Source organism: Haliaeetus albicilla, chromosome 1, assembly GCF_947461875.1.
Source record: "Haliaeetus albicilla chromosome 1, bHalAlb1.1, whole genome shotgun sequence".
NCBI lineage: Eukaryota > Metazoa > Chordata > Aves > Accipitriformes > Accipitridae > Haliaeetus > Haliaeetus albicilla.
The window spans coordinates 68,292,927-68,306,410 of record NC_091483.1 but is presented as its reverse complement, the minus strand read 5'-3'; the positions used below and the strand labels follow the sequence as shown (position 1 = coordinate 68,306,410).

The following is a 13,484-nucleotide window of genomic DNA, read 5'->3' as shown; positions in this document are numbered from 1 at the left end:
CTATGATGCTGCGAGCATACAAATGCTAGCTATACCTCCCAAGGTCCCTTCCAAATTGAATTATCCTACAACGTTATTACATTCATACATACTGATGCAAAGATGACGAGACCTGAGGACACCTTCTTTCTGAAAAGACTACAGAGCTGCAAATACTGCTGCTTCTTTCTTGTTGTGAAAAGGGAGAAAGAAACAGCATGAAGAACAGAAATGTTCTCACGAGGGGCAGCTGGTGAGACCAGTTGGTGACTTATGTGTGTCGGAAGCTCCCTGAGAAGTGGGCTTTGCTGACCCAAGACAAAAAAAAAAATCCCCAAACAAAGCAACTCAATAACCAAAACTCACCAGCAACCAGCTTAGTTATCAGTATTCTTACTCAGCCACTTTACTAATTATATGATTCTGCTTTTCTAAGTAAACTCCTGGAATTTCCTCCCTCTGATTTGCAAAGGGGCTTCTCAGGGCCAGTATTTCCCTCAATTTAGCTAAAACAAACAAGAGCTTTCTCTTTGAAAGTATTTCAGCATCATGAGATAAGTTTCCTTCCTCCTTTTGATAATTGCAGGGCTCTCCAGAGAAGTGTCAACAACATTATTTCCCTCCAAATTCTAAGAGTGATACAATGTTCTTGTAGGTGGTGAGATTAGATTACAGCAAAATTAATTGTTGGTTTCAAGCTTTCATTCTTTTGGCAGCAATCTCAGCTCTCATGGACGTGTTACTTCAGCTCACCTGTGATCTTTATTCACCTTTCCCACAGCTCTGCATCAGACAGTCACAGAGCACACAAAACCTGCAGTGTCATTTAACTGCAACCCACAACCGAAAGGCATAAAATGCAGTAGTTAATGTCACCGCTGTACCTGAATTCTCTACCTGTAGGGAGTGTTCCTGAGGACTGGGCACAAGCACGTGGGAAGACACAGGATCACAGGCTCCGTCTTGATGAGTTTACCGTGTCATTTGAAAGACGGTAAGAAAAGCCCCTGCCGCAGCCCAGGGCACGGGGAGGAAGGAAGCAGCAATGATAAGACTGCGTGGTCAGCTCCTGTACATCTCAAACCACTCCATTGAGGAGCCGGGCTATGGGCATTTTCTTGTACAAATAAATAAGTGAATGTATAAAATCAGCTAGCTCTGTCTGTTATTCACCCTAACCACAATAGAGTGGATTGATAGCTTGTAGATGGGGTTCTTGAGGAGATATGGAGAAAGCGTCCTTCCAGATTAATTCAAGGACAGAACTCTAAGGAGTCTGTTACCCATTTTTCAAGTGTTCCTATGTTTATTTACTGAAACAACAGGAGTAATATGACATCATAAATCTTTTAAAAATTGAAATAGTAGTGCCAGTCTTGAAAGATTAATAATAAGGAACGCCTTTTAGAGTGTGCTCATGGAAATGTAATATGAATGATTAGTGTTTTTGAACATTAGAATTACAGTGTATAATTGTAACGTTATAGCAGCTATATAGGAGCCAGTGATCCCTTAATGGAATACATTGTGAATTTAATTATTTACATGAAAAAATCAGGGCAGATATAGTCACTGAATAATAGACCTACAGTTTCCTACATCCCGCAAGTGTTACGGAGGAGGAGCATTGCTATCTATGCAGATACACTCAGACCACATTTATTTAGTTTGTTTTAAATTCTACCCTACAGTTGATATCCTTTGTGCTCTAGATCCTACAGAAACCTGGAATATCTTTTAGGCTATCGCAGGAACGACACCTACCATAGATGCCAAAATTCATCAAACGAGGATTTTGCTTGCAGGAGAACGGTGCCCACGTCAGAGGCTGTGGTTCGTTCTTCGGGCAGGGAGGGAAGAACCAAATGGCAACACAGGGTGCTTTGCCCTGTATTTCTTCTGCAACGGTGTTTTCAAAACTATTTGGCAGAATCACATCCAGCAAAAGCTTGCTTAAAAAATATGTCTATACGCTTGGTAGACACATTTCCCTAGAGTGGCTTCTGGGTATGCTTAGAAAAAAACCCAGGAGTTCTTCAGATGCTTTTATAATGTCAGTAATATTAAAAGCACAGTTTCAGTCAAGAGCAAAACATCGCTCCCCTGTACAAGAGGCAGGATCTTGTAGGTTCAGGATCTCTGTGTCGGTAATTCTCCCTGTAAGTATTTGCCACCCACAGGGTGCACCTTGCAGGGCTTCTCAACTGCCTCGGCATGCAGGCGTGTGCCTTTGTGCCTCCCAGCTCAGCCGAGGGGCTTTACATGCCGGGCCGTATTCAGAGCGGCTGCACCAGTCCAGAGGTTTTGCTTGCTCCCGTGAACAATTGATTTGATAGCAAAGGGAAGAAAGAAGGAGAATTTTTCAAATCCTCTCAGCCCCAGTTGAGGGACTCACCGTAAAACTATCAGACAGAATTCAGCAGAGTGGAAATCCCTGCTCTGATAAGCCTCAGCCCCGGAAGGCGAGGGATGCAAAGTTCAGGATGGAGGTGCGCTTGCTGGATGCCCTGCACTCCCTCGTGCTCGGCTCTCGCCGCTGTTACTGACCTGTGGTGTTACACATCATTAATGTTAAAAAAAGAGCATCTAACCAAATTGAGCTGTAAGCGATTCACACCTAAACTACAGGCTTCCCTTTTTGCTGAAAAAAGATTCAGCGTATAATTCAGTGAAATGCTAATTCCAGAAATTCCTGGTGCATCATCCTGCATGTGGATGTGTGTCTTTTGCATGCAAGGAACTGTAAATGCACTATATAAGAGCACGTTTGTTAACACAGTTTATTGGCACACTTATTGGCAAAGCATACATAAAATACAGTTGTATTATATAACACACTGACTCACTGTGTCTTTACATGATGAGTTGAACATATTAATATGTAAATGAAAAAATTAGTTTCTTTTATAAAGTTTCACATAAATACACCGGAATAATAAAAAAAAAAAGGTAAACCAAAAAATGGTTTGAGGGCTTTACAAAAATATTATACAAGAAATATACTATGAAAAGAAATACCAACAAAGCCAACTCAGATACAATAATAAAAACACAAAAGTTTTAGATTTATTAAGCTGCCCACAAAGTTAATGGATTACATGGCTTTAAAATATCTGGATTGACAGCAATTTTACAAAGCATAAACTCTTATAGGACCGGGTGTCTTTTTCCACATAAAAATATTTCTCATGTCTTTGATGAAAAAAAGACATTTCTTGTTTCAGCATTTTTATTAAATGATGGAAAGAGTATCTACTGGAATCAGCTAAATGTAAATTAAAAATGCTGGATCCTTTAAATGATTAACCGATGAAAGAAAAGTTAAAGAAATAACAAAAGTTACTTTAAATTACTTTTCCTTAAAAGCTGATTTTTTTCTGAAACAAGAAATTTCAGGTGCAAGTTGAAAAGCAGAAAATATATTACAATTGTAAAAAGTTTTACATAGTTATGTTCATGAGATCCTGAGCACTGATGACTTCTTAAAATATGGCCATTGTTTGATGAGGAAAAAAACAACCCCTTCCAATAAAATGTATTGTCAGAAATTTGCCATGAGATGCTATCTAATTTTCAATTATTTTAATTGAGGTCAGTGCCAGTATCATGTTGTATGTGAATGCTTCCAAGAAACGTATATGGAAGCTTATACAAGAGTTTTCCCTAATTAAAAAAACAACAGATAGCTTTAGTTTAGAAATTGATACTGTATCCATTGAAAGGTGTTTTTTTTAAAATTTTTTTTTAAGAATGCTGTGAAACAGTAATTAATAACCCACTGACATACATTGCAGTGGGTACTGCTGCAGAATAACCTATTGGGAAGCTTGTGGTGTGGGGTTTTCAGATTTAGTCTCCTGGTTAGCAGGAGGTTTGCTGTTCCACGGGCTGTTATTTCCCAGTGCAGGTGAATTGTTGAAATCTTCTTCATCATCCATGCCATTTGCTGCATCATACTGTGTATTCTCTAATCTAGTGATAAGCCTTTCGTCTTCATCCCCGAATTCGCCTCCCATCAGAGTTGGTTCTCCTACCACCATGACATCCTGTGAACAGCACCCAATATTTGTTATATGGAAACCTTGAGAGAGAAAAAATCAACTTAAAAAAATTATGTTAGAGAATTTGCATCTCTTAACTTTGTGATATTTGAACAACAGAGTTAAAAGCTCCTGCATAGTAGGAACCAGGAGACAGGCTTACACTTATTTCTAATTTAAATGAAAAAACTGTAACACATCTCTCTAGCCGCATGCTTATGGCTCTGGATCTCAGAAACCCCAGAACTGAAAAGCAGGTAGACTGAAAAATGTGTATGATTTTAAGCAAATAAGCAGGCTATGAAACTGCCTTAAACTCCTGCTTGAAATATTTAGCCTTTATCCAGTAATTCTTTCCTGAGCCATTTTATTTGGAAAGGCACCAGGGTGCATCTCAGTTGGAACTTGGCGATAGGCGTATTTTAAAAGTAGTTTAAAAGAAACTGCATTTCTTAACCTCAGACTTCTCAAATGTGGAGCACAGCACTCTAATAAAGATGGTAACTCTCTTATCCATAGTCAGCCAAGCCCTTTTACGCATCCAATATACTTGACATTCTGCTACTTAATTATGGTAATTAATTTAGGTAAAGTTTTCGATAAAAACAATGTTCACACTGATTTGACAATTTGCATAGCTAATTAAGTCATTAGCAAAAACCTGCTGATTGCCAACAAGCCCTGAATTTACCATCTGTTATTTCATGGTGCCTGTCACCTAACTCCATGTAGGCAACCCTGCCGCCAATCTGTGCAGTAAGAGGACCAATCTGTCCAGCTGGTACCGTAAAAGGAAGATGAAGAGTGCTAATTATAATTACACTGATGAAGCTAGTAGTCATCAAAAACTGAAGCATGCAAGAAAGAAAGAATTCATCTAATCACTGCTTTAAGTACAATTTGTCCTTCCATGAAAACAAGTAAACCGCCTACTGTACTCCAGTGCATCACACATTTGCTGCAAAAAACCTAACCAGCATGGGATAGAAAGGTGCAAACTTGAGACTGGAAAGCAAAGGTGCAAAGCCAGAGAGCTCGCTTGTTCTCTCTGTTCAACGGAGAATCAGGCTGCTGTGCTAACTGCTAAAGAAATATGTGGGATGCATCTTTTCATGCAGCTCAGGTGGCAGGGCATCAGCTAGCGTTTGGTAAAAGTGCGGTAATTCCAGATGTCTAGCTTTGTACCTGCTGATTTCACAAGCCCTTCCAAGAAGCCTAGTGAACAACAGATTCATATTTTAAAGGATCTGTTCCTCCTTATGAATGTAAAAGCATTTGTAAAAAGCAAACAGAAGACAAATGTTTGCATTTAATAAGGTTTCTTTTTAATCAGATATGTACTGCCTTCACCATGAAACAATACAAATTATTGCCTGTAAGTATTTACACTGTTTCTCGATATCCCTCAGCAAAGGCTGACATGCTACAGAAGAATGTTTATATCATATTTTCAGCCTGTGCTATGTGAAAAATTTGTGAGTAGATGAAAACTGTTACATGAGTTCTTCTTTACATTGTCTATATTTTCTTACTCCATATATCCGTAAAATATTTGATTAAATCTCACACACAGCTTTGCGACATAAAAGTTTAAAAGACAAAGGTGTTTATAACCAAAAGTTTATCCTAATTGATTTCATCCCTCTAAACAACAGACAATATGTAGTGTGCACTGCTGAACCAGACCTAACCCCATGGTATTGTGAGAGCATTAATGACAAGAGAGACCTGGCAGAGGACAGCAAGTTGGGTTTGAGTGTGCAATGTGATACAGCAGGCAAAAAGAACCATAGTGGCTGAAATACAGAATCACAGACTGAGGTGGCAACTTTTCCTCTTACTTCAACGGTCTTGAGTATGGACCTCAAGTTCTCCCTGTTGCCATACCAGCAAGAGGTCGGCAACTTGGATGAGACTTAGAGAAGTGCACCAAAAATAACTATGGGGCTAGAACCGCTGGCTGGGGAGGCCACGTCGAAGAATTAAATACGTATTACATCCACCAAATGATTGGGAGGGGTAAATATGCTTAACAGCTGCAAGCGCTGAAAGGAAGAGGATCGCTTTAGGCCAATCCGATGAGATGTAAACTAGGGTACTAAGATGAGAATAAGTAGGCGAAAATGTAACCCCCACTGCTAAGACAGTATTCCTGTTACTGAGAACTGCAGACTGAGGATTAATGACCCCACTGGAACAGTGCTAGCTTTGCTGCTCAGGTCACCTAACACTGGGCTGGGAAAAATCTCAATCTGTGGTAGGAAACATTCGTGCATCAGCGGGGAGATGCTCAATGACCTTGTAAGTTATTTCCATCTCTAATTTCTCAGATTCTCTGCAAATATTATTTCTTTAATATAATGACACCCACTGAGAGGACAGTTTGCACTTATATTTCTCTCCATGCTATTGAGTATCTCTCTCTCTCTCACTCTGGGAATTAAACTACAATTATACTGAGGTTAGTGGAGTTTTCCCTCGTTCTATTTAAAAGATAGATATCACAGCATTAGTTACAGGACATTTAAAAAATATATATATATATTCTCGACAATCCTGCCGCCTATAGTTATGTCAGGCAAAAATAGTGTCTCAGGAAGCACACATGCTGGTTCCTCCCCGGAGAGGATTCTGCTCCTCAGACTGAAAGCTGAAGACCCCACCGAGTGCACCCCATTGAACCTCCACTCACTAGATCCCGTGCAATGACCACCAACCTCTGAGGAGGACTGGAAGTGACTCCTTTTAGAGCCCCTCAATGCTTCTCCTTAAATTGGCCAGTGGGGGTCACTGCTGTTGAATGACACAAGGCTCCATCCCTCCCAGGGTTGAGGCTGCAGCTCTGGAGTGCTCCTAGCTCCTGCTCATGGAGTGAGAAGCAGAATCCAAGAATTAAACCCTAGTCTCTTGCACGGCAGCACACACTGCTATGGCCTAGTTATGGTAGCACATATTTGACTAGATTAGTTTAAAAAAGATTTAGACTGTAGTCACTCAATCTTATTAATTTACTCTGTGATTAGAAACAACATTTTTGGTCAAGGAATGTCTCATGATAGTAAAATATGGTTGCAGTGAAGCACTGTAAATAAAGCAGTGGATGTTTTACATTATGTGATAGAAATGTATTATTTAATAATATAACCACAAAAGCAGCTTTCATGTATATCATACCTTTCATCCTGAAATAACCCTAATTGCCATCCAAACTTAAATCGATGCATATAAACTATACACAGAGATCACTTCATACACAACTCAAATGCAAGCGCTTCTATTTAACAGACCGGTCATTTCTCAGGCTTCATCTTTTTTACACCTAGCCTCAAAGTTTAGCTCTGCTATGCCCAGTTACATAACTAAACTTTTTAACTTGGGATTTTAAAGATCATTCTATGGCTAAACAATGTTTTACTGGAGTCTGGAGGTAAAAATGTGTGGTGGGCCATGTAAAATTCCCCATCCCTATGCCTGCCATCTTTGCTGCTGTTAATACGTAGCCCCGCTCAGTGTGTTACAGCGATTAGTTTGTAGCTCAGGTGTCACAGTCCCCAGAAGTAGACAAACAGTGCTTCACAAGCCTGAGATAATTAAACATGCTTGAAACTATCAAGCATATTGTTCAAGCAAGTCTCATACTCCAAGGATTGAAAGTTACACTAGCTTTAGCAGCCAGCACACCTCTAAGTGCTAAGTCAAAAGAAGAAGGGTACCTCCTCCTGCCTGCCTTCCTTCTTACGGAATTGTGTTAGTGGTGATTATTTTAATAATTGACTTCTTAGCTCCTTGGCACAAAAATTATTAATGACTGAGAGCCCTATTGCTGTCTGCACCCATAATGGTCACTGCTTCCAAGACAAAAACATTGGACTGACATTGGTGTTGAAATGATCTATAGAAACAGAACTGACATTTTAATTCGGTTTCAGAGTAAACAGTTTCTAGAGGAAAATGGTTATCTTTCACATCTCATCATAGTCCTCTCTGTTAACTTGACATTCTGGTCTTGTTTGGAATATTTTTCCTAAAGCACAACAACTGGAAACCAATTTGTTCACTCTCATCTCCTTACGGCTAAATCTTAGATTCTGAATGACACGGTTCTGAGACACGGGAAAATTTCTGACACTTATCTTCTGGCCCTGGAACTGTAACTCTGGTACCACAACATCCATTACAAACCACCTAAACCTACCCCCTGTTTCTGAAACACGTAAGAGGTTGTATTGCTCCCTTCCACATTAGCAGGTTTATTTATGGATTTGGCTTTTGAGGAGCTTACAGAGAACTACAAAGAGAAAGAGAGATTATTGAGGTATGTAACTTGCTTAAAGAGTGCAGTGAGGCTCTAATTAGGACTCTGGGTGTAAGAAAGAACATTTGATTTACTTAGTGGCATGTAGTGATGCTTTATTCTTTCCAACACAAATGATCTTTCACTGTGTTCATGGTTACAGTATTACATTCAACAGGATCTTCATTAGTAAATGAAAGCAAAATCCACCTATTAATTTCTATAGTTATGACTGGGAGCAGCCTAGAGCAATGGCTCTTAGAGTTTGTGAGAGTTGTGCATTGTTGTCAAATTTCCAAATTCAAATAGATAAAAATGGATCAATGTGCACTGTTTTTATTAAACTTAACAGAAAGTGATATTTAAGTGATAATGGCTGTACAGGCCCCTTCTGACGATCTTGCATATATCTGTAATCCACAGATCACAGTGTACAAGTCACTGTTCTACGTACAAAGGCCTGGGCTTGCAAGAAAGTTTTATTTGAAATGGAAGAGTATGAAAAATGCAAAGAAATACAATTTCAGCCAGTAAAGAGGCTTGAAAACTGAGCAAAGACTTGGGAAAACACTGCAGCTAGCTTCAAATATTAGAGGAAATTAGTACTGTGTAAGTGATAAGGCAATGACACACGCAAATTAGATAACTAATCTTTTTGAAATCATAGGAAGGCTAACATTAGAAAAGCAGATTTTCTATGAACCTTGTGGAAGGAGTCTTGCCCATCTTTGCTCTTTGTTTAGGGGAAAGAGGAAATTGGTAATTCCAGTTTCTGCACAGTGGGTTAACATTTCTTCCAAAGATCAGATGTGATCTAGAACATGAACAAATCTAAGAACATTTCAAATGACTGGCATCTGCTGAGACTAGGACAGCTGAGTGAACTACAATTTTTGGGTCCCTGTTCTGTCAACTTTCTTTACACACTAAAAAAAGCCAGTGCATTTGTGGAAAGCATGGGCAGTATTGAGCCTGCACCAATGAGAATCTGAGAGAAGAAAACTTCTAGTGAGAAAAATTATTTTGTATTTGTGCTGTTGGAGTGACTTTAGCGGCACTTGGTTCTACTTCCAACACGCTACAGTGTGTTGCCTCAGTACCTACAGGATTCAGGTCAAAAGCATCACTGGACAAGTAATAGGCCAACCTAGACATGAGTTGTGCAGTGCAATCATGTAGCACACTGGCTAACTACCTTTGTTTTAAGAACGTAGGAAATATGTCATATGTAGAAGAGGTGTTAAACAAGGGACTTGGGCAGGGAGAGTCATATTGACAAGAGATGCTGAAGGTCTGCAATCAGTAGCATGAGAACTAGCAGAATCACAGAAACCACTCTTCCCCCCCCCCCCCCTCATTATAAGGGAAAATGAGTGTAATAGAGTGCAAGTGACTGTCAAAAGGGCAAAACTTTATGTTTTATTTAGCAGGGTTGAGAAAGTGTAAAAAATAGTTAGAGATATGAGGACAGACTGAGACTGACCCTTTTCAAATTACTGATGAGAGGCAAGATGTGTACCCACCCACTGGCTAAGATGCTTTTGAAGACTGTATTATTAAAGATGTATCAGAATGCGTCAGCACAGTCAAAGTGCTAATAAATTTAAGGCAACACAAAGGGCACAAATGATACCGATTGATTAGGCTTCAGCAACTGAACTTCAGGATGCAGTGCCAACCTGACCCACGCATGGAAATATAACCACATCATTTCACTTTCTGGGCTTGGCTCTCTATTGTCAGCACTGCCTCTGCCTGAAGAACTGATCAGAAAATAACACACGTAGAGGAAATGGCACAATATCCTATTACTGGAGAAGAATCTGTATGTGACAAGTACCGTTCCATCTCATTGATCAAGGTTTGCTTAGCCCCATGTATTTATCTGAAGATCCGGAAAGGGCTATGTGGAAAATGACAGATCTTTCTTAAGTTTCAAGCTTTGTCATAGCTGATGGTACTCCAGCTGCTTTCCGGTCACTGTCCTGAACATGGAACATTTGCCTCTCCAGACATGAAGACCTCATTAAAGAAACAGAAGTTAATGGTGCGAGTGAGAAATGTGGATGAGGTATATGGTAAGTTCGCACATTTTCCAGAATGTACACAGCATTACTGTAGGAGCAAAACTGAATAATTACTAATGCCCTAAACCAAGAAACATTGCATAGAATAGAGGCTAAGGGAACATTCTCTAACCAGGATTAATTTACTATCAAGGAGAAAATAAGATAGAAGCATAAAAGTGACAGGAAATTAGGAGTTAGATTCTATTATGATGGAGAGACTGTCTTTGCTGGCTGGGAAGAAATCACTGAAGAAAAAGAGAAAGCTGGAGTACATGAGTTCATATTAATCCAGGTTTGGTATGGATATGAGCTCATCGTTGGGGTTCTCCAGACAGGAGGATGGGGAAAATGAAACTGAAAGTAGCTTTGGTTATGTGAGTCATCTGGACAGAAGATGCAGTTATTTCATTCCTCTTCTCTAATAATGAGGGGGGAAATGCTTTTAACACTGAGAATGAATGATTTCAGTAGGGTTTTTTCTACTGAGCAAGAAAGTCCCATTCACAGAAAACTCTATGGCCAAATGAAGCTTTTAGTTAGATGAAAACTGTCAAATTTTGTTTGAGGATATCTTGTCTTCTATCGCATATACAGGAAGTCAAACATTAACTACTGAATGAGTCACTTTAAGGTAAAGTTAAGAGAAAGAAACAGAAAGCAAGTTACTGCTACCTGCAGCTGACTTCAGAAAGCAGTGGCATGCCTGTAATAAGGCCCACTTCAAAGTATGCATAATTTTGAAGAAACATGGCAACTTCTCTCCATTTAACTGAAAAGTGTTGAATAGTTTTACACCAAAATATCCTACTGCTGAAATTATTTTGAGTTCTGTCTACTCTACAGGGTGGCCCAACCATCAGTTCCATCTGGTTTGCTATCTTTGCTGTGGGGAAGATGTGAAGAGCTGTTAGTATGTCAAATCGAACAGCTAAGCATTTTCCACTTTGCAAAGGGAAAGGAGAAGGGTCCTAAAAATCAAACCTGATCCTCGATACAAAAGAGTTTGGACCAACTTGCTACTCTGGTACAGAAAACAAACAATATTGAAAGATATTGACTATGCAGCATCCTGAAAGCCAGTGAAGACTAAAAATCCATCCCTCATACCATGATAGACTTCACCATTATATCTCAGATGCTCAACTATCATCTCCATCAGGAAGAGTAGCCTTGACTACTTCATCTGTCAGGAGTAGCCTTTCAGTACCTGAAGTCAGCTTGAATATCAGTGGGAGTGACAGGTAACTATCAGAGGGCTCAATTACACTCAAACATACAAGTACACGTGGCTACCACTAAAGCCAACAAAAGCTGTCTCTCCAGAGAGGAGCAGGCTGAAGAGAGGCAGGGGGTCAGATTCTGGTTCTGCTGAACTGAACTCAGGGCAGGGAGTAGCTGAGATAAGGTGATTTTACTGTCTTTTAAACTTGGAGACAGCAGGGAACTAGCTGGTTGCTCAGTTTTGCACCTAATTGCTGTTTTTTCTTAAATATGGTTGATTATTGATCCAAGGGGTTTTCTGGCAGACACAGTCAGTGAGGCAGAGTGGTCCCTGCCACCAGAGGATCAGGTAGCTGGCCTTCTGAGTGCTTTGTGCTGCCAGAAAAACCCGGAGATGCCTATATTAGGGAAAGAATCTGACTCCAGAGATGCAAGCCACGTGAAAATTTTAATATGACAAGGAGAAAATATGAGTTTAATTTACTGAAGCCCAAAGCTTCTGTAAGCTAGTGGATTGCTGAATCAGTTGCTAAACAAAAATCTTCATTTCATTTCACTGGTGTTAGTCTACTCCTCTTTTTTATCTGGGTATTCAAGCTTCCTAGGAAGTGCCTGCTTTGTGCTAACAAAAGGCCTATATTCTTTGTCAGGCTTCAGAGGAGCCCTAGCCCTTTCCTATCTGCTGATCAGAAATCCAATAAAAATCCCTGCATGCTATTCCCAAGACACCACTTTATAGTTCCTATAACACCAAATTAATTTCCCTAGCTTTAAAATGCATAAGCTATCTCCGTATTGACTAAGGCACACTTTGTCACAATTTGGGGTCTGATTACCCCTATATTGTGACTAAGGCAATAAATGTGATATTATTAAAGTGCTGGTACAGTTCTGGAAATGACTTGGTGTTTCCCTATATAATTAGGATGTCAACAGTTACAGCTAGCAGGATGGATAAGCTGAGACCCATATTCCTGGGGATCTACCCTCTGCAAATGGAGTGGTTGGAAAAAGAGATAACCGCTGCAGGTAAGTTAATTCATACATAACCTGTTCCACTCAAGCACGTGAACCCGGCACCAATTAAAGGTAAGGTACTAACGTAGAGAGACCAACGGTCTGCTTAGGTACGGCTGTCCTGTTCCACACGGACTCATCCTCACTTAGCACCTGGCAGATGGAAGTCTGCAAGACTCGTGCTACATCTAAAAACACGAGGCCCAATCTGAGTCCCACCGCCAGTGGAAGGACTCCCACTGACAAGAAGGGGAGCTGGCCCAGGCCTTAAAAAAATCACATCGGGTCCTCAGGATACCCCTGCTTGAGGGTCATTCGTTAAAGCTGCACTGCAGAATGGCTTCTTCACATCTCTCCACTAATTCCCCAGCTTCCACAGCATACTATGCAAGATCGCCTTTTGCTTGTGATAGTTTACGCTCAAGAATGCACCTTCTTTACAATGTAAGGAAAGAATTAAAGCAGCATAAGCAATTCAGGCCTAAAAGGAAAGTGAGACTTACAGGTACCTGACTTGATAGACTCAGGTTTGCAGCAGCTGACTTCTTCTTGCTGTTGGTACTATTTGCATTGTTCCCAGCACTGCTGTTGGAAGTGCTGCTGGTAGAGTTTTTCCTTTTTCTCCGTTTGGTTGTCGGTTGTCTTGTGGGTTCTGCTGCAATAAAATGGTAAGAAGGAAAGCAAATGGTAGATATTGTAAAGCATGTACTAAAATGATCTATAAGCAGAAGTGCTGAAATATTTTTTCATCCAGTTTTAAATTTCTATGTTTACTAGTAGTAGTAGTAGTAGTAGTAGTAGATTTAACATACAAACCATAGAATAATATTTGGACCCAAACCAATAGAATCTGCTTTCAATTTT

The 13,484-nt window shown here is 40.0% G+C and overlaps 1 protein-coding gene across 21 annotated transcripts in view; it reads right to left on the bottom strand.

Annotated features, from left to right (window-relative positions):
• Window positions 1-2,735: 2,735 nt before the first annotated feature.
• Window positions 2,736-13,484, bottom strand: part of LDB2 (LIM domain binding 2) — a 221,526-nt gene continuing 210,777 nt past the window's right edge. For 4 of the 21 annotated variants that reach the window (XM_069793057.1, XM_069793056.1, XM_069793048.1 and 1 more), the window contains 2 exons: window positions 13,124-13,275; window positions 2,736-4,025 (listed from right to left, as the gene is read on the bottom strand). In XM_069793057.1, coding sequence (XP_069649158.1) covers window positions 3,795-4,025; window positions 13,124-13,275 — 383 coding nt within the window. In that variant the 3' untranslated portion in view covers window positions 2,736-3,794. Of the gene's footprint in view, window positions 4,061-6,736; window positions 6,880-13,123; window positions 13,276-13,484 lie in introns of all 21 variants that reach the window. The other 17 variants (XM_069793061.1, XM_069793068.1, XM_069793059.1 and 14 more) reach the window with 11 other exon arrangements.